Source organism: Agelaius phoeniceus, chromosome 6, assembly GCF_051311805.1.
Source record: "Agelaius phoeniceus isolate bAgePho1 chromosome 6, bAgePho1.hap1, whole genome shotgun sequence".
In the NCBI taxonomy this organism is placed as follows: Eukaryota; Metazoa; Chordata; class Aves; order Passeriformes; family Icteridae; genus Agelaius; species Agelaius phoeniceus.
Genome location: NC_135270.1, coordinates 48,150,513 through 48,168,934, shown reverse-complemented (window position 1 = coordinate 48,168,934; position 18,422 = coordinate 48,150,513). Strand labels below are relative to the sequence as shown.

General features: G+C 38.3%; 1 protein-coding gene across 2 annotated transcripts in view; it reads right to left on the bottom strand.

The window, feature by feature from the left end:
- The window catches only part of SLC24A4 (solute carrier family 24 member 4), an 84,394-nt gene that overhangs the window by 27,873 nt on the left and 38,099 nt on the right, over positions 1–18,422 (bottom strand). For both annotated transcript variants that reach the window (XM_077180629.1, XM_077180628.1), the window contains exons 3-9: positions 7,183–7,259; positions 5,958–6,032; positions 4,077–4,161; positions 3,277–3,380; positions 2,477–2,551; positions 1,470–1,495; positions 731–784 (exon numbers count right to left, since the gene is read on the bottom strand). In XM_077180629.1, the coding sequence (XP_077036744.1) occupies positions 731–784; positions 1,470–1,495; positions 2,477–2,551; positions 3,277–3,380; positions 4,077–4,161; positions 5,958–6,032; positions 7,183–7,259 (496 nt within the window). The remainder of the gene's footprint in view (positions 1–730; positions 785–1,469; positions 1,496–2,476; positions 2,552–3,276; positions 3,381–4,076; positions 4,162–5,957; positions 6,033–7,182; positions 7,260–18,422) is intronic.

Here is an 18,422-nt window from a genome sequence, read left to right as displayed (position 1 = left end):
TCACTGCTTCTTTCAGTACTGTGAACCCTGTGGGAGGGTTCTTGAGCATTTCTGGGACTGCTGACCATACTCTTCTAAAGACAGAATACATCCATTTTAGCACTAGGGTGGGACCTAAGAGGGCTGTCAATGACTCTGCTAAGACTTGATGTAGGAGAAAAGGGAGTTCCAACAGGGTGATTTGTGAGGGGAGAGCACCAAGGGATCGAAGCCTAAGCAACTTGCAATAGAAGGGTGGACTCACAGGTACCTGCAGTAACAGTGAGACCTCTGACTCTCCTGTCAGAGGTAGTGACACAACAAAAGATGATGTCAGTAAACAACCTGGTATGAGAGGGTCTGAAGACAAATATATGCTTAGCACTCTATCTAATGTTCCTTGACCTTGTTCTCCAAGGAGCACAAAAAACGTCTAAGAGCTGACATGATCTGTGTTTACAATCCAGAGCACCCTGCAAACTTGTCATATACCTTTGCATAAGTGGCATTTTTCTCAACTTTTTCTGAAAGCCACTTGACCTCTGTGCACTATGAAAAGGATGCATGAAAGTATTTGCTGCTGATTAAGCACAAACCTAGAATTAAATTGATTAAGCATAAAACCCAACAGATCTAACACAGAAACATGACTGGCTGTATTTCCCTCAGGCAGGAAGGCCAAGGACAAAGCAAGACCAAAAGAATGATGGTCAGTTAATATCTAAAGGGTACAGTAAGGAGAAGTACTTACTTCATGATAAGTATGTAGAATGAATACATAATGATGAGTACAAGGCTTTCCCACCTCAAAAAGACAGAAAGAAGTGTTAGAAGGCCATTCCAACAGCTGTATGCTTTACAAGTTTTATGTAGGAGTGTGCCTTAAACATCTGGTACAAGTCACATTTGTGCACACAGGACTCACATCATTAAGATTAGATGGTGTCTCAGCAGAATGAGAGGGGAAGCAGACTCTCAAGTTTCAATAAACATGCAAATAAACTGCAATGCATGTATTTCAGAAATGTGCTATGCAGACTGAAACCACAGCTACTCTCTGAGCATCATAACACCAAGGCCTTTTGCAATTCAGTGCTGAAGCACAGGCCAGACACTCTGAGAGCACTGTGAGAAGGTGCCTATGATCTTCCACTAGGATTCACTTTGGAGTGTTCATTGGAACACCTGGCATCCCCACAAATGTTAGCAGTCAGAATCAGAGCAGAAGAGCTTTGGCTACCCTCCCTGCACACGGGAATCCTGGGGCCTTACACAGAGTCCATGTACTTTCCTTAATGTTTCTTGGTTCTTACATTTTCTTTCAGTTTTCCGTGACCATCATAAAAACTAAGCCCAAACAAAACACATAGGATTTCCTGAGTGTTCAATCCAGCTCATACTCTCAGTGTGTAGAATAAAAGTCAATTACACTACAACTCTACTTACTCATGGCAAACACAGGACTGCATGGAATAATTTATACAACTTACCATTCTATTTTCTCATCATATATGAACTAGAAGAGAGGAAAAAAAAAGACACACAAATTGACCATTTCTCTGATCTATCTCAAAACTGTCAAATTTCTTCAGCAAGTATCAGCCATATCTAGACAGAACTACTCAAGTTTGACCCTTTTTAACCAGAACTTCCACTGTATGGATTGTGCCCCTCACAAAACATAAAACCTTGTGAACAATGCCTGGACCCCTGTCAGTCGCTGTTTTAAGAAATATCAAAGGAAACGGTGCAAGCATGTGAACGACAGGTATGCACACATGTACCTATATGCTATGTTGTGCAAATGACAGCAAAGTCACTTATTCCAAAAAAACTTAACTCTTGAGTCCTTCTAACAGCTAGACTAGTTTTAGCAGAACAGACAGGCATTTTACTTCTCCTCTTGGGTCAAGTGGTTATATAAATTTTACTCCATCTAGTGTAACTGCTGTTACTGAACACACAGCTAGTGATCTGCTTGTATTACAAAATACAGATTAAGTGGATTCTTCCCTGCCTTGCCACCAGACATATTAAATGTGCACATCCAGAAACTACTACACTGCTGTAGATGAACAAAGTGGTATCTCACCTGTGTTCTACATGGAAAAACTTAGCCAGAATCAGAAATAAAATTACTGTGTAGAAGCAAGAAACAGCCACCTTCTCTATTTAAAATAGCTCAAAATTTTTCACCTCCACAACAAGCAGTCTACTAGGTCTGAGGAGAGTGCTATCTGCACTGCATAACAGTATCCTACTAGCCTGCAGAACCCAAGGTACAAAATGAATGGACACTGATTAATACAGTGGGCACATATTCCATGGGGCTGTATGAAATTTTCATGTTTATACAACATTGTGGAGCTCAGCTCTCACTTCCAGATACCATAGAACTAGCTAGGAAAATAATTATTTGCCACTGTGTATAGTGAGCAGGCTGGTCCACTAAAAATTCAAGCAATGAAACACAGTAACTGATAAGAGAGCTACTTACCACAATAAGTACAATCACAGATATTGTGTAGTACACAGAATCCCGGAACACAGCCCACTGGGTGAGACAAACCACCTGAAAAACACCACACCTTCAGCCAACAAAAATATGGGATTTCAAAAACAAACAAACAAAAAAGGTCCCTATCCTAAAATAACTTAGGTGTGTGAGCAGAATATTATTACTAGCAACAATTCTGAAAAATGCAGTTTTATGCTACCATTACCATCCACCAGTCTGTTAGACAATGGATCTATAATAGGCATCAGTAATAAAAGTAATATAGTAACTTCCATTATTGAAATGCATTTCTTACTAATGATACTTGATTTGGTCCTAATTTCAATTGTAAAGTAAAATTCATTGAACTGCAGCAAATCAATTGTTCCTCGTTCCTTTTATTTGTGGATATATTGGACTTACTACCTGAAAAAATATGATAGATAATGTAACCATCTATTGAGTAAATGGAGCAAATCTCATGCTTGTGTCCCAGATTCCTTGACTGTCATCAGTACCAGGAAGGATCAGCAGATGCCAATGATCAGTTGATTGTAAACACAGTATTGCATTAGGAGGAACCAGTTTCCTCTGTATGCTATATATTCAGATTGCTGACACTACAGCTGAACTTTTTGGGAACATTCACTATTTGTAAAGCGTCTGTATATTCTTTCCAATCTTTGAGGTTTTTCACAATCCCATTTTTGTCTACGATTTCATCCTTTTTTTAACATATGCTCATGGAAACCTCTAAATTGTAAGCAACTAAACTATGTAAAGACCAATATCTTACTAACCTGTCCTGCAAACAGTCCACAGACACCAACAATGCAGAGGATGTTGAAAACTGCTGATCCAACAATGGTCCCAACTCCTACATCTCCATGAGTGATAAATACACCTGCAGAGGGAGTAAAACATACATAACTACCCTCTGTCATTTAATTTTAGGTTGCTCAGAACCCGTACTACTTGTGAAGTAGAGACTGTTTCACAGATTACCCAAAACGTGTTTCATAATTAAGGCTCACTTCTCTGTGCAATAATTTGGTGTTTTAGTCTAGCTAGCTGTGGCTTAGAACCTTTACATATATACTTTTAGTAAATGATTTCTTAACTAGTTAGTTCAACGGTAAGTTCTGTTTCACAGCTTAGTTTTTAGCTGTGTCACATCCCTCAGCCTGCTGGCCACACTGCTGCTGGTGCAGCCCAGGATACAGCTGATTTTCTGGGCTGCAAGTGCACACTGGCTGCACACTGACAGATCATGATGAGCTCATCATCCAACACCCCCAAGTCTTTCTCCTCAGGGCTGCTCTTAATCTATTTCCAAATATATCAAATTACTTCTCAAGGGACTTCAATAAATCTTTTCTTTTGCATCCTGTGCTCAGAACCAGACAGTCCTCTCTGTGTTTTGAGAGAAGACTCACAGTTTCATGAGATATTTTGAGTAGTTAATGGTACCATGAACCACAGACTAGCTGACAGCTGCAATTGCTGATTATAAATTGTCAGAAGAATGGGCACCTGTGCCTAATCTGCTGCTGATTTTTTAACAGCAGAGCTCAAAAAAGCTTGTGTGTGGGCTCCATACCTATAACAGATGCAAACAGTTCTGGGGTGGAGCTCCCTGCTGCCATGAATGTGGCTCCAGCAACATCTTCACTCAAATGTAGTTTCTAGAAGAAAACAATTGGTAATTTCAGCGTTGCTACTGTATTTACATTGTGGAGTTCTACAGTTACATATGTAAATGAATAATCAATTGTGGCTTACATGGAGCTGATTAAAGAAACGTATCTCTGCAGATTCAAAAGGATTGTAAACATCTCAAATTGTTTTCATTAATTTACTTCTGTAACTCTAAACACAGTCATTCAATTCCCCAACTCTTAGGGCTTCTAAAATTCAAAAATGAAAATTGGTAACAGAAAAATACAACCTTTGTGAATAAATCCTACAAACAGCAGGCTGGATTCTGGCTTCACTTTTCAACTGTGTTAATCAAAAGTGAGTCCTCTGCTGACACAGATAAAATTAGTCCAGTTAGACACAGAGAGAGCTGGGCATGGTAGAGAGATCTATTTTTATGATGGTGTCTCTAAAGCTTTAATAGGATATAGGTAACTTAAAGTTCTCAGACCAGCAAAAACACGTGCAGGTCCACAAGTGGGCTGCATCAATTTAGCAGTCTGAAGATCCTTCCCTTGAACTATAAGCACCTTTTTATGAAGGAGTTTTTTTCCTTTTTGAGAGTCTCTAGGATCATGTTTAGTACACTATTTTTCTTTCAAGGATAGAAAAGTAAATAGGGACAAAAGGAGAAGTGAAAAAAAACCTGTATTTTTCAAGCAGTTTGCCTGAAAACATCTTAAGCTGATAACAATGGCATCCTACACATAGGACACATCTTGACAAAGCAAACACAAATATGATCTATTACCAGTCATACTGCTGCAGGAGCTCAAACCTAAGTGTGCTATCTGAACTCTTGGTAGCTGTTCAGATGTTCAGAAGAATGTGAGACAAAATGTAAAGATTTTATGAAGGGTCAGTAGCCAGTAATTGGTACTACCAACTAGTATAACTTAAATATGGTGTCTACGGTGCATGCTGAATACTGAATACCTGGAAAGGGAAAGAAAAGATCCCAATTGAGTATTTTAGTATTCCCTTATTATTCTATTTGTTCTTCTACTGATGAGTGTAAGCTTATAACTCTGAGTAAAACCAGCAGGTATTTACTACATTTAGTAACAGGAAAAGAGACTTTTAAACTAGCTACAAAAAAAACCCAGGAGTTTTTCAGAAAATGGTCACTCTTAGTTTTGTTTAAAAGCAAAGGTGGAGATATTCATTTTGTGTTTAAAAAGGATTTAAAATGTACATTTGTATTATGTATTTATTTTGTTCACCAAAATCATACTCAACACAACATTTACATGCCCTGTCACAATCAACTCAATTAGAATCCTAAAAGTAATTTTGTAAAGTCCTCTCAAAATTAGGTAAAGCCATTATGTTACTTTTTTTTTTGCATATAAGATTTTTATTCTGAGTCCATATCCAAGGTACACACTTTTCTCACAGATTTTCTCTTTTTTCCACTTTATGCCAGAACCGCATATACTTCCTTTCTCCTTGCTGACATGCTGGTAGATGTGCAATAAGACTTGCATAGCCACCACATTAATTTTTCTATCTATGATATCTTTCCTCAAGTTACTTTAAAAAAAAGGAGTACAATAATAAATCCAACCAATCCATAACCTATACCTCTTCTAGTTACATGCCTTAGGTATTTAAGAGTGGGTTTTGCCATCTGATAACATTAAATCTTTGATTTTTTTCTGCTTGAGTGTGGCCAGAGAAACAAGCATGCACAGAACACTGGTTCATTTTTTTGATGGGAAATATCTTTAAATAATATTCTCTGAATAAATTTCTAAAAGAGTGATAATTTTCATTAACATACCTCACAAATTTTCTCTAAGGATGGAACAAAGAAGTCATCACATACTATGGCCAAAGCGTAAAACATATAAAGAGCCTGAAAAGAAAATACATTCAAGGAATACGTTAGATTTTTCCTGTATATGAAATAAGGAAAAAAGGTAATGCTACCTTTATTCAAACTAGCAAAAGTATAGCTTCACTTTTTATTTCATTCCAAATAAAAATCTTCCTGTTGATACATTTATGACATAAAACCAGATTTTTGAATATAAGATCTCATTTGGAACATATGTCAGACCCTAAAATATGAAAGGTACCACACTTGAACAGAACAGGATGCCACAACACATTTCATATCATGAAAAGTAACAGGTAAAGCTACAAGGTTATGAAGTCTTCTATATTTTTAACTAATTATCAGACCAAGTAATTATGTAGAAAGTAAAATCAGGCTGATGAACAATATTCAGGAAATATTTACACCTAGAAATAAGTGGACTCTGGCCATAGATCACTGCACCAATGATCCTGGTTCCCTGCATAGGTGTGATTCTCCCACTGTCCTATGCAGCTTTATGTGCTGTGCCCATGCAGTGGGCTTGATCCTTTACTTTCCCTGAGCTGGGAATGAAAAACTGGACTCTGCAGACCTCACTTGCTTTGTTTTTTAATACAATAGAAAATAAAATTCCACATGATATTTTCTATATTTCTTCAGGGTTGCTTTAGGGTTTTTTAAATTATAATTGCATCTATTGCATAGAGGCACAAAAGAAAAGTGATTCAAGAAACTTCCACATCATGCTTAATGTCAATAATGAAGGAATCCCAAACTCTGTCTATATAACATGAAATACAAGTCATGTGATCCATTCTGCCAGGATTTTAATCTCCAAGAGGATGAATGCATAGGTACTGCAAATTCAGACTTGCATACTTTTCTTAAATCATGGAGTCATCAAATCATTTAGGTTGGAAAAGACCCTTAAGATCATCAAGTACAACTGGTAATCCAACAACACCAAGTCCACCACTATACCATGTCCCAAAGGTATTACCTTTTAAGAAACTGTACTCATATAGATGTATTAGAAATACTGAAATCAAAATATTAAAAACTTGTTCATATATACAGAACTCTACATAGTAAGGTCACTATGATGATTAACATGTTATTAAAAAATAAAATAGAATAAGTAACATAAAAGGAAAACAAGAATGAAGTATGGTAGAGAAAAACTTACAGCAATGATATGAAGCAGAATTCCTCCTTGCTGACGTTCCTTATTTGTAAATATATCTTCAGGAAACTCATTAATGGCTGAAAGAAAAACATACTTTTTTTAAAAACAATGTACACAGCATGTAGAAATGGAAGAATGAAAAACAGGGAAGCATCTGCAGAAACATATGACCAGACATAAGTGCCTCTTCTGATGTATTATATTACAGCTTGCCATTTCAGAATCTCTTTAGTGCTCTGTAGTTTTGAGACACTGTGTAATCACAGTTGACACTCTTACAGGAACACAGTACAGGATAATTCACAAACTACTGGTCAAGATGCAGCAATCTGCAATGCTTTAATCTATTTTATATGTTTTATAAACATTTTAAGATGCCAACAGAAGCACATATGTAACAGCCAAACAGGTTCCTTGTAGTAATACACCGCTATATATAGTAATATCTAGTATAATAAAATACCATTCCCTCCATGTAGTATCATTCCCTCCATGAGAGGGGAATACCTTTCTGGAATAATACTGAAATACCATCAACTTTAAGAACTTATTGTCAGTTACATTAGCTGACAAAAGCAAAATTTTTCAGAGAAGTTACTCCTTACCACATGAAATAATATATGGCAAAAATTGGTAAGCACACAAGGCATGTATTTTTTAATAAATTCTGCCTATTAAAAACTAATATTATCTGAAGTGATTAGTAACTAAAAATGCATTAAGGAAACTTCTTTACTGGAAGGGAAGTGGGAGAAAAGACCCAGATCTACAGCTGCTTCCAGAATATGGTTGTTCTTATGTCACTGGTTGAAATACCATGCCCCCATAGGTGTAATTCAGGACACACACACCATTCACACTGCAACCCCCATTTTGCCCTCTGTCTCCTCCATTCAAGCTGTGGCTGAGAGAACACACATAGGACAGCAAAGAACAGAGCCCTGGCCTGGGTCTCTAGCAATGAGAGCAGGACTCTGCACATGAGGCAAATCTTTTCACATATTTGGATGCAAAGGTGTGCAGTTCCCATCACAGGGGTTTGTGCCAGAAGTGCCATCATCCCCTTACTGCCACCACATGGCAGAAGGAATATACCCCTGCTCCCTATCTTGGCAAACTGGATGTGTCATCTGGGAAGCTATTACCTACCTGGTCATCTCATTCAGATGACTGTATAATATTTCACAGTACAATGTTAAAAATAGTTAAGGTAGTATAAACTGAAGTTTTAAGAAGCACGAATAAAAATCACCATTTTTCTAATCTTTCTAAGGGGACTTTACCTCTGTGAAGTTAATACCAAATAATAAAACAGAAGTCCTGAGGACATCAAAGGTAAGAGCCAGAAAATAAAAACTAGTGTAGGCATCTAATCACAAAACAAAAGCAAAGCAGCCTCACTGCAAACTGCCTTGCTTCACAGACAGTGATAACAGTATATTCTGGTGATAACAGCATTAGTAATAAATAACTACTTGTAATGAACACCTGCTTTTCTCACAGAGGTAATACTACATGAACTAACATGAAGACCGCTTTTCTCAAAGATAATGCTCCTCTCTACAAAGAACTCATGGTGTGCATTTTTTCTCGCAATGAGACAATTCAAAATCTATAAAAGTCAGGGAAATTAAACAAAGCTCTGGAGCTTGGTAGACAAGATTTCTTTCTTAATGAAATGGCTACCTACCAGTGAGTTCCAAGGTACAGTATGGAGTTTTACTGTATAAACATTTGCTGTCTTTATGGCTTTATTATCCAAATAATCACAGGTTTGGTCTAACAATTATCTACAAATTCTGTATACCTTAGCTACATGCACTGTTCTTCATTTACTAGCTGTATTATGGCTTTAGTATCTTGAACTATTTGTTTTTCTTACCTACTGCTGCGATAACCTGGTTTCTCAGGAAAAAGCTGTTTGGATTCCCCTGGGTCCTATTTTAGGCCTGAGAATTCAACAACACTTAGCTGAGGGGGGCAGTGGCATTCCCTCATCTGTATAAGCTGACAGAGGGAATACGACATTATCAGAGCTTGAGAGAGCAGTCTGCCCTCGTGGTACATCTGATACATGTGCACAGCAAGGCACTGCTCTGCTTCACACAGAGATGTTTTCTCTTGTATGGGAGATGGAGTTATCTGTCTGCCTGAGTGGGAGCTACATCTCCTTGGTTTCTACTGAAAAGAGACAGAACAGATGGGAGAAGGAGATTAAATGAAGAGCAGTACATTTAATGGGGCTAACCTTTGCCAAAAAAAGAGGAGAACATACACCCATCATCTTAAAACCAGATAGAAATACAGAAATATTTATCCTGCTGGTACTGTTGCCAACTCATGGGTCCTGCAGCTCATCTTACCCAGCACAGATCTCAGGGGGAAGGGAGGGCACCAAGAAAGCCAAGCCTCTACTGAAATTGCCATCAATCTGTTCCCTCTCTAATCATTAAGTGAGTGGGGAAACAAAAGCACCTTCTCCAGTTACAACTTGGAGGGGATGCCACCGCCTTCTTCTCTGAGTCACAGACATAAAAAAAATCCTTGCTTATGGCACGACAGAAAGCATGATTCACCTTTGATAAAAAGCTCTGGCTGAGCTGTCTGTGGCTAAAGAGCTATACAAGGCACGCAAAGAGCATGCCTGAGAACAGAATACAAGAGCAGCTGCAGAGCCTAAGCTGCCTGCTTGGCTCCGGAGAGAAGAGCTGGCACGGAGCAGCTGGGGCAACCCCGGCGTGCCCGTGACACCTGCCCTGACGTAGGCTGTTAGCAGATTAATTCCGGGTACCCTGAGAGCATTGTTCCCACATGCCCTACCCATACCCTGACAGGCAGGCTGCCAACGAAGTGAAGTTTCAGAATCCCCTAAGCCTGACAGCCATCTCAACAACCACGTGGATCTGTGGTTTTATAACCTGCCTTGACATGTGATTTCTTCACCTTATTAGCAGTTGATTTACTCACAACAAACATGCCAAGTCTTAACACCTGCTAAGTATTCAAGCCTGCTACAACTCTTAAGGTTCTTCCTGACAGGGAAAATGGATCTGTAGATTTTTGAAGGCTATGTGCAATCAGATCTGCCTTTGCAGGAAGGGGGTTAGGCACATGATGTACACAAAAGCTCAATGCCCCTTTTCATGCCTACATCTTGCTTCTCTGGCCCTTCAGACCCTGCTACAACTACAGATTGCAATGCCTACCCCTTCACCCTGGCACTCAGGGAATGCTGATCATCAGAAACAGATGTGTAAGGGGATGAAGGACAGGCAGAAGACAGAATTAGATACTTCCACTTTTACACCTTAAATAACCATATTCACAAGCTAGCTTGAATATTTAAAGTTTGTGTCGTTTGTTTAAGCACTGCAAACAGCTTTAGGCACCTCTGCACTAAAGTATATTTCTGCTTGTGTGCAATTCCCTTTCACATTCCAGGTCCTCATCTTCCCCAGGCTTGGTGTTGTGTCCATACACATGTAGTTGTGCCTCAGTGACAGTGAACAAACTCATCACTGTGTGCAGAAGTGAGCTTCTTTGTTCCTGTCAAGGAAATGCATGCATCATTACCTGGTGTCAGCAGCAAGATAGCAACAGTTTGTGTGACAGGACTTTTGCAACAGACTTCATGGTACTGCAAATTGCACTAAATTGTAATTCCATACTAGTTTGCTGCAAGATTTGATTGAAAGCCAGAAAATCATCACTCCTTTCAACAGCATCTCCCTGAATGCAAGGGTCCTATATGAGCTGAGTTGCAATGAATAGGATAAGTATGTCATAGAACTAGTCTTGCTTTTAAAACATTTGTGACTTTAGCTCACACTGCTCTTCAAAATCAGGGCACTGGGAAGATTTTGACAGGAAGATGGTTAGCAACTTTGAAAGCATGCTCCCATATTCTCTTTACCATGAATGTCAAAAGGGTCAGTCCCCTGTCATGTTTCACCTATTCCTCCAGGTGCTCAAGTATAGTCTCAGGAGGACAGCAATGACCCCAGTACATGTAGGCAGTCTCAGGGAACAACATATCACACTCAGCTAATTCTCTTGCACAACCTGTGCACTGTAAATATTGTGATAGCAATTGTGTATTTGAGAAAAGAATAGCAGGTAGCTTTTGCTCATAGAAAAGCATTGACTTCAGTTATGTAATGTAGTATTAATACCAGAAACAAAGTCAAACCCTAAGATCTTACCATCACAGTGAAACTAGTTTACTCAAATATAAAATGTGTCATATGGAAGTCCTCCTTTTTAATAATACTTTCCTAAATTAGATGTAATGGATTTGAATAGTCATTAGAAAACCATAAATGTGCCATAGTACATTAAAGTTTTTTGTTTTTTTTTTTTTCACAAGCTAACAGTCCCTTAACTCTAAATTGGCAGTGAAGAAAAATGGTACACTCAGCAAGCACATTTAACCATGAAAGCTGGTAACACACAAATCTTAAAAGGACCAAAGAAGAAATAAAGAACAGTTCACTGATCATGTCAGATGCCCTCTGGAAAAAGTAGGAATTATCAAGCTTTAAGCTCCCACTCCCATTAGACAGCTGTTTCCAGTTTTCTGTAGCAGGATGACTTGAGATTTTCCCTCACGCTCAGTTCAGCTTTTGCTCCATACTAACCTAGGCAGCAGTTGTACAGCAAATCAGGAATGGGTTATACAAAGAAATACAAATTTTTTATTTGAAAAATTCTGCAAGGATGCTTCTGTAGAAATAACTCTCTAGTAAACTTGTCTCATGGATTATATTACCTGAGCAACAATAAGGCAACAATAATAATAATAATAATCCAAATGAAGTGCAATGAAACTATTTGAAACACCACCCAACTTCTTTGAGAGGCATTTGTGCATCCATGTAAAACTGTGTGATGCCAAAGATCAAGCTTTCTATTTGCAGGCAAAGTACCATCTGGCAGGAGGCACACTGAGCATCCTCCTCCATATACTCCTCACCTCATAAACAGTAGAATTATGAGCAAATTTTATCTGTCTGGTATATTAATTCAATTTACATTGCTCAGCCAAAAGAGGACTCCCAAGTGCAATCATATGTGCAATGGAAAAGTAGCAGCTTATGAAGCAAATAACTGACTCAACTCTCAACCATGAAATCCATTTAATATATGATTGTAAAGAATGGTATTATTTATGAAATAGCCTTGAAAATTCTCTTTCCATCAGTATGAAGTTATGAAAATATCTATACAAAACTGGATTAGCTACAACAAAAAGTAGAATTAATAGCTTAATAAATCCTAGACTTACATTGAGTTTCTTCTCTCTTTTATAAAAAAAGTATCTTGACTCATTAAGTTGATACCAAACAATGAAAAAACACATTAAGAATTAACTATCAACCAAAAGATTAAAAGGCATGATGAAATCCCAGTTCCTGACCTAGGGGACTCAGTGATGACACAAGAATACACAAGTACTGCAACATGAGGATGCAACCACATACCAGAGAGCAGTATTTCATGTATTAACCTTTGTGTTACTAAAAAAAAAAAAAAACAAAAAAACCACAACCTCTAAAAGGTTCCCAAGGTTTGAAATCATGTTTTGCTTGTTTTTTTTCTCCCTGGCCTCCAGACCATTCACACAATTTCTCAACTATTCTAGCATCTTCCCTTACTAGGACACCAGTTTTCCACTAAGCATGAGTATATTCTTCAAAATGCCACCTATGGACCCCAACCCTTTCATTTCACCCATCAGATTCCTAAACCAGGGTATTAAACAAAATTTTCACCTTCTCCCCTTTTTCACTCACTGACTCATACTCTGTTTACACTACTCTGAGCCAAGGCTGGCAAAGCAGTTCAAACACTGCCAGGGTCCAGCACTGGTGCAGCTTTTTTCAGATATGACATGCCATTTCCAGGCTCTGGGGGAATAATCCTGGTTCTCAGGACTAAATAAACACCATGGAATAATGTGAACAGTTTAAATTGTACTATCTCTTCACTGTCCTATGAATTAACTAAAGGCATCAGTAACCAGTAAATAATTGTGTCTTCTACATGGAATTTGTCTCTACATGCAATTTCGCATTCTGAGCTTCATACATTTGACACTCCCTCTCCACTTTTCTCTCATTTTTTGCTTCCTGAAAGTCTATAGTTTCTATGGTCTACAGAATTTTGTTTCATTTGAAGGAGGGAGCTCTTTGGCTGTGCTGGGTTTTGGACTCAGTTTGGCTATGTCCTTTTTAAATACAGATAAAAAGTGATGTCCCTGGCAAGATCACTGCCTTTTGGAAAAAGGATAATGACTGGATTAACAATCAATGCTGAGACTCACATAAAAAAGCACACTTATTAAAAGATCAGGCAACTTTTCAGCCCTTCAGGAAAGAATCATTCCTTATGTTTTTCACAGGCAAGCCTTCCAGCTGCAAACAAGCTGGAGAATCAAGCATCACACTATGAGGTTTTGGTATCCGCAGCTCAAGCTCAACAAGGTCTTATTTAGAATTTTTTTTACTCCCAGTCAGACTCAAAAATCTCTTCCAGAACTAAAGGATGGAAAGTATTTATGCTAATTGTTCAGCCTAATCACTTATAAACTCAGTTTATTCGCCTCACAATAACACCAAGAAGAGGCTACTTTGACATGTCATAGCATCTTCAAGGGGATTTCACTGCAGGTCTATTCATAAACTGTACTGCCAGGAGGAAAATGACAATCTGATTTCTGTAACAATGGGCTTTGAAATCAAGCAGACAAGTTGTAGCATGTCACTGAAAAGATTACAAAAAGTGTAACAATTTTAAGACACTGTGGACTAGTGACCCCCTTTGAAATGACCCACTCCATTTGGCACAAAAGGACACTTCTACACATACTAGGTATTAACTCCCCAGTTAAAATATTTTTTAAAATACTTGAACAAGTATTTTTACAGAGTATGCACTGGAGCTGCTCTTACATATATTGTTGCACTATGCCTAATGAATAGCTTGACAATCAGAGCAGACCACTATCTCTTCCTTGGTTCTCAAAATGACTCTGTCAGCAGGCAGTACACAAGGAACAACCACCACAGAAGCTGCCCTTGGCAGATATCCTCACACTACAGAATTTCATAGCAGGGAGAAAATCTTCCTTGTGCTGCTTGAATATGCAAGCAAGAGGGATCAGTTAAGTGAATTTAGTCCAAGGCAGAAATACTTTCTGAACATCTGAAGACCTCATTTGGCACAGGGATGCGTTATTAATCCATTCCAACATTTTTCCATGGGTGCCACATGAACAATGGGATCAAAACTGCCCTTCAAAAAGTAAAAGCTGACTACCATGGCAGAACTCATAAGAAAGACAATTACATTTAAGAGCAGATAAAAATGAAGTGACAGGAAATAACATCTTTCTTTATAAAATATCACTGATCCTTTTCCATGAACACCTCTGCTTGCAAAATGACTACAAAAGTACTTTTCTGTACAACAAAGTTCCTTCTACCCACCCTTCTTCAGTGAATAAATAATTGGGTGATTACTACCTCCTTACATGTATTGGGGACAGACCTCAAATAAAAGAGAATATGGTCTATTACCTGCCAGGTACACCCTCAGGAGAAGTGACAACCACATTCAAATGGCAAAATCACTGGCAAAATTGACTGGATCCAAGTCAGACCACAGATTAAGTTTGAACTGCTAGTAGCCAGAAAAGCTACCAGGTTACTTGAAAATTGAACAGATCACATGTAGAAAACACTGAGACGAAATAATTAAGCAACCACAAGAGCTGGCACAGCAGCTATCATTCAGAACAGAAGTGCACTTTAAATGAAACTCTGCCATTGTGCCTTCAGTACAGTGAATGCATAATAATAAGCTTTTGAATCTCTTCTACTTTGGTAAAAGCTTCAGCATGGCTCATTTAAAAGCAGCTGTATTGGCACACACCATTCTTTTCCCCCAAATGCATAGAAAAGGAAACAAAATTTAATACTTAAAATATACCCCATCCAAGTAGGAATTTTAACCATCTAGGAAAATTGTGATATTCTTCAAGTTGAAACAGCACAAAAACTATACATGGCTAAGATTCTACCAGGCTAAGATTAAGTTAAACAAATTGCTTTTTTAGAATCAAATGGGCATGAGATAACAAAGCAACAGCAGACTTTAAGTCAGGCCTACGAAGACCAGAGAAAGGCATACAATGGGTATGCATGGGTATTGTTTACTTTTCTTACTTAGAAGCTTCTCTTTCTAGATATAAAAGGAAAATTATGGGAGGCAGTTGCAAAAAGAACTAACTCAAACATTTATTCCACCCCTGCCAACTTAGGTCTGTTTCCAGCAGAGAGCTTTCTGTACTTTAACCAAGAGGAAACCAGTAAAATTCAAAGATGCTGCAATAAGGCAGAGGCCTTAAGGTCTCTTTGGTGACCTTACTGAGGCCAGAATATCTAGGAGAGTTCAGTACAGGCAAGACAACATTTTCATGGAACTCAGAAGCCCTATCCAGCCCTCAAAAAAATCAGGCTGTTGATGCCACAAACTGATCTGCTCGTTAATTCTCCAAGTTTTGCTTTTCTCTTGGAAGGAAGTTGAATTTTGGAAAATTATTTTAAGTTGCACCAAATAAGCTCTCAAAAAAACCCTCCAACAGTGTTAAAAACCTCTGGATGAAGTCAGGCTTTGAAGTCAAGCACTCCGCATAACTTTTGGTTCCATGTACCCCTTGGCGCTTTGAAAGAATCATTTTCATATGGAAATCAGAAGCACGATAGTTTTTCCGTGTGAGCCACGCTTATGTGGTATAGCCAAGTCTCATTACTTCACTCTTTGTAAAACATACAATATTTGCTTCTTTTACTTTTTCTGAAACTATGGTCCTGGAATTGTGCAATTATGTAAGAACATCAGATTTCACTTAAAACAAAAGACTCTGCCTGTAGCCTTTGTGTTTGTAGAAGAGGGCACAAGCCCAAAAACCTAAAGGATTTACAAAACCCAGAAGACAAACAAAAAGAGACCCAGACTTGTTGTTTATCTTTTAAACAAACATCACAATTTTGTGGGGCCAGGTTTACACTTCTTGAGCACACAGGATTACTAGCATTACTTCTCAGTTCATATGTTTTAGCTCCAAGTCACAAACACATGAACATTCCAGCATGCAGTTTCTGCTCAATAATAAAAAACTACATCAACACATGTCTTATGCCACAGATGAACAATCTGCTTTGCTATTTCCACATAGGTAATCCCATCCAAGGCAAGCAAGACTCAACCCCCTCTAGCTCCTATGTCACAATTCATTACTGCATAAATAATTTTTCAAATGGCAGATTTGCACAGTCCTCCCCAGACAACATCCCTTGGAGCACTTTGTTCTTAAAGCACTGCAGTACTGTTTACAGCTTCTTACTGAGTTTCTAGACTAATGACAATCTCTTTTAAGTTCCAGCCTCTACTATATATTTCAATATCCTCATATTTGATATGAAATCTGGTAAGTAAAAACCAGCTTCTTAGAAGATCTGGAGAGTTTCACATACTAATACTGCCTACTAAGCAGCACTGGAGTTTTCAGGAAGGGAAACTGATTTATCTCCTAAATGCATAGTAATTATTCCAGAATAAAAGTCATATTGATGTAGAATAGAGGCAAACAGCAGAGAGTCCACTACTGGAAAGTACTAAGATAAACATTACAATAATTTCACAATCCAAATTTACAGTCCTTCTCATGCTGTCTTCAATGACACAGAATGCTATTCCATGGCTATTTAGAATCTGTATATAAATATTGCAATAAAGCTCACACCACTTCACAGAAAGAAGGAGAGACAAGCTCTACTCAGAGCAATGCTAGATAAAGGGGAATACAAGGCCAAAAGCCACTGAAGTGAAATAAGCAAAAGAATGGAAATAAGGGGAAAAAAGGTACATCAATTTAGTAATGTCACAGCCCAATCATGAAAGATCTGTACAGGTTTTTTTTTTAGACCTTAGAAGTGTAGAAGAAAGTACAGTCAAACACAACACACACACCTCTCTTTAATCCAGCCAGCTCAGATACCATTAACAGGGCAACTACTGTCACACAAGCTTCAGCTCATATGGCACAAGCCCAGCTGGAAGCCTGGATATACAGGTCATAGCTGGAGCTCCTGCTTCATTGCTGCTGGTTCTACAAATAGCTCCCTTGAACTCAGGTATTTCTCCGTTTCGTCACAAACTCTCAAGCTGCAAGTCTGGAGTGTTGCTTTGTAAAACCAGGCATCCCACTGTCACTGTACTGCATGCATGCTCTTCTCATGCCCTAGTAGCCATCAATAGCACACACAATTTAAACAGTGCCAGCAGTTTTAATTTCTTTGCAAACACCACTGCCTGACAAGCAAATTGATGAGTTCTCTCCACCTCATTCTGCACTGGTTTAGTACTGAGTCTACAGACTATGAGGTACCATTCTGCAGAAAATCCCAAACCAACACATCAAAAATGTATTTGTACCTGATAGATGCTCACAAAAGGCTTAGCAGGCACCAAGCTATATTGTCCAGCCTTGAGAAGCAAGAAAGGTACATCTACCTGGACCATCAGAAAGGCACCATGGGAAATTATCACAGTCTATAAATATCACTGAGGTAACTACAAAAATAAAGACAGGGAATTATGAAGTCTCAGAATGTGGTAGGAAAAGAATCAGCATCTGAAAGCTAATGAAGGCAGAGAAAAAACTCAGTGAAGTATATGCACTAACTCTTAACAAGAGGAGCAATAGGAAAATGACATACTTATCTAATCATGCCAAACTGCAGCACTTATTTTGGCCATATATTATAAAGCACTTTCTGAATCCATATACGTGAAATCAAAAAACCTCTCAGAACAACATCCAAAATTTTCTTTAGAAACATCACACCAAGATGGTGTCCACAAAATACACGTAGAAATTACTCCTCCAAAGGATGCTTTTGAGTCTGGTCTAAATGAGGCAAGTCTCCTGTGTTATCCACATCACACTCCGCAGTGCCATTCAAGGAACTTAAAGCTGCAAAATCTACAGATTGCTTTCACTTCTGCCCATGAAGGAGCAACACTGCACTACTCTTCTGTCTTAAAATAAGCTTGTATCATCTTCACCTCATTACATCACGTGATTCAGAAACTGGTTTTGCTCTTTTAGAGCTAGTTTAGGTGAATTGAAGAGGAAATCATATCTTCCTAACATATATCAGAAATACACAGCATAT